Source organism: Ostrea edulis, chromosome 9, assembly GCF_947568905.1.
Source record: "Ostrea edulis chromosome 9, xbOstEdul1.1, whole genome shotgun sequence".
In the NCBI taxonomy this organism is placed as follows: domain Eukaryota; kingdom Metazoa; phylum Mollusca; class Bivalvia; order Ostreida; family Ostreidae; genus Ostrea; species Ostrea edulis.
The window spans coordinates 2,302,916-2,305,799 of NC_079172.1; the positions used below are offsets into that span (position 1 = coordinate 2,302,916).

The following is a 2,884-nucleotide window of genomic DNA, read 5'->3' on the forward strand; positions in this document are numbered from 1 at the left end:
ATTTCCAGATGCAGAATCCATGTTGGATGGGAAAATGAGAGAATAATTTTTTTTTTTTAAATTCCTTAGCCATATTCTATCATAGTCAAGATATTGATTTGACAAAATATTTCAGATTTGTGTGGATCATGTGAATTTGCAGGTTCCCTTTTTGAAGGAGATTGCAGATAAATCCTACAAACTTATTAGATTAATTGCATGTATATATAAACCTTAAATCTGCACATACCTGCCACATTGAATTTTTAAAGTTAAAAGTAATGAATACCATATATGCAATATAACTTTTCTACATATTTATATAAATATAAAGCCTTTTATATTCATATGAATATAAAGCCCTTTGGAACGTCTCCATCAGAATGAAATATTCTCGAGAGGAATGTTAAACAATATACAATCAAACATAAAGCCTTTTGTTCTCATTCTGAAGGTTTTCAAATCTGCATTATTAAAAAAGAAGTAAAATCCATTGTTTTAGTAAATGCATGTAATTGAATGATTTTTGTAAAGCTGGACACTGTGTCTATACATACATGTATTTTGGTTCATCTAAAATAAGAAAAACTCTGTCTATAATGTTTATTCAATAAATATACATGTAATTACATAATTTTGATAGATGCACCACTGATGTACATGTGGTTATGTGTGTATGTTTTAGACTGCAAAAATACTTCATTATTATAATTAAACTCTATCCCGCTTGAAAGGTTGACATAATACATCTTTGTCGATGTGAATTATTTGAGTGTCACTAGGAATCCACACTAGCAAATCACAGCATTGGGTGTCTTTCAGGTGTTGTTGTCCTTGAATTTGATGCCAATATTCATATTTTGTTTTGAGGTGCAGCGAACCATCCCTTGCATCACTTTCTAAAATGGCAAATGTCATTACATGTATTGATAAAATATACATGATTTACAAGTGCTCTGATTAGTGGTGAAAGTATTATACTGTAATATGCATACTTATTTTGACATAGATGTACTGCAGTATTCAAAATTTGATGCAAGTAAAGTTTATAAAGAACATTAGCAGTTCAATATCACAATGAAGTCTAAGTAGTATTTGTATTTCATTCATAAAATGTTACTTTAAAGTTATAATAAACTTGGATACATCCACAATGATATATATGAATACTTATATGTACAGCTTATGTACATGTATTGGGTACACATACACATAATTGTTCAATCTATAATGCTGACTTACCAAGAGGGAAATCCCAACATTTGCACAGGCCTCTTTAATTGTCATTGTTCGAGCTGAAAATGGGCACTTAGCCTCAATTAAGAATTTCAGGGGTTGCTGAAAATGGCCTGTTGCCCTGCGGAATGAGGATGCAGTTAATTCCTTCATTGTTGTTGTGAACTTTGACTGTGTCGACTTTGGATGTTTTATCCAACTACTGGCGTATTTTACATTGAACAGTTTTATTTGCCTTCTTATATCTGAAAAATTCCAATATATCTACATGTAAAAATTTTATCTTCACAGTTCGAACCCATTTATTACCTACTTTGGGTATAGATAAGATAAGTTTATTCCAATTTTGGGCCCAGAGGGCATAACAGCAAGACAGTTTATAAAGAAAGAAATTTCCAAAAAGAAAGAAAGTTTACAACATATAAACTTATAATTATTATAATCATAATAGATATAGATCCAAACATGTATTGACATCATTTTATCTTTAAATTGTGTACCTGCCTTTGAAAATTTGCTGTCATATGAAGATCGACACTTATACTGCCCCATTATGGGCATACTGGCATCAGACATCCACATTAATGATGAATGCACAATGCACAACACCTTTATCCTCAGATTCAAGGCATATCTATAAAATATTTTAAAAATATTAAACAATCTTAACCCATCTCTGATGTAACTGATATAGATAGGCATATTTAATGCGCTTTATTTATTGAATATACAACTGTACACTGCAGGTGCGTAAATGTAGTTTCGTTGTTCACCCCCCCCCCCCCCCCCTTCCGATCTCCCCAGTACGTTCGTATAAATACAAAGCAAGTTTTATGCATAATCCGTTTTTATTTTCAAGTATTAATATACTTTCAATTGGAATGATTTGAGAATACAAAAACGTATCGTACATCTCTCTAGTTCATAGATTATGCTTTTACCAACCTGCTCTTTCTGCAAGACGTACCCTCGTCGATGCTTGTACACTGGCGGTTATTACACGTAATCCGTCAAACACGAAGCGAAGAATCCTCGACTACTCCACTAATGCTTCAATTCCAATGTTTATCTCGTTAAAACCTCCACATAATCGATTGATAACGCTATATCTATGTATACCACTCTCTACACAGTGCAATCTGAGATGTTGATGTACCCGGAAGTTAATAATCTCGCTAAATCTCGGCAATCACATGACGAGACTTACAGACCCTATACAAAGGCCTAATGCAGAAAGATCTGACTCAAACCACACAATATAGTGAACATATCCATAAACTCTGTGCATTTAACAACACCACTACCAACCAAAACAACAATGATAAATACTGTGATCATAATAAATGTTTTTCTTTTTTTAAATATACAACATAACAAGTAAAAGTCGATAGAAGATTAGAATGTCTTACATATTAAGTCTAGATAACCTTTTGTGGTTATAGCTGGACCATAAAAGAAGAAGAACGAGGAGGAGTGGAGAAGAAGGAGTCAACAGACAGGGCCAGTTTGTATGTAAACGATGTTTTCAAATACATGTAGTTGCTCTAGTGTGTTATTCCTCCTTAAATTTCTCTGTGTGTTATTCCTCCTTAAATTTCTCTGTGTGTGATTCCTCCTTAAATTTCTCTGTGTGTGATTCCTCCTTAAATTTCTCTGTGTGTTATTCCTC

At 32.8% G+C, this 2,884-nt stretch overlaps 1 protein-coding gene across 1 annotated transcript; it reads right to left on the bottom strand.

Moving 5' to 3' along the window:
• Window positions 1-475: 475 nt before the first annotated feature.
• On the bottom strand, window positions 476-2,395 carry LOC130049985 (uncharacterized). Its single transcript, XM_056148243.1, has 4 exons — window positions 2,372-2,395; window positions 1,716-1,849; window positions 1,222-1,460; window positions 476-878 (listed from the first exon to the last, which is right to left on the bottom strand). Exons 2-4 carry the CDS (start codon window positions 1,795-1,797, stop codon window positions 798-800), a joined length of 402 nt encoding a protein of 133 aa, XP_056004218.1. The 5' UTR covers window positions 1,798-1,849; window positions 2,372-2,395; the 3' UTR covers window positions 476-797.
• Window positions 2,396-2,884: the final 489 nt, after the last annotated feature.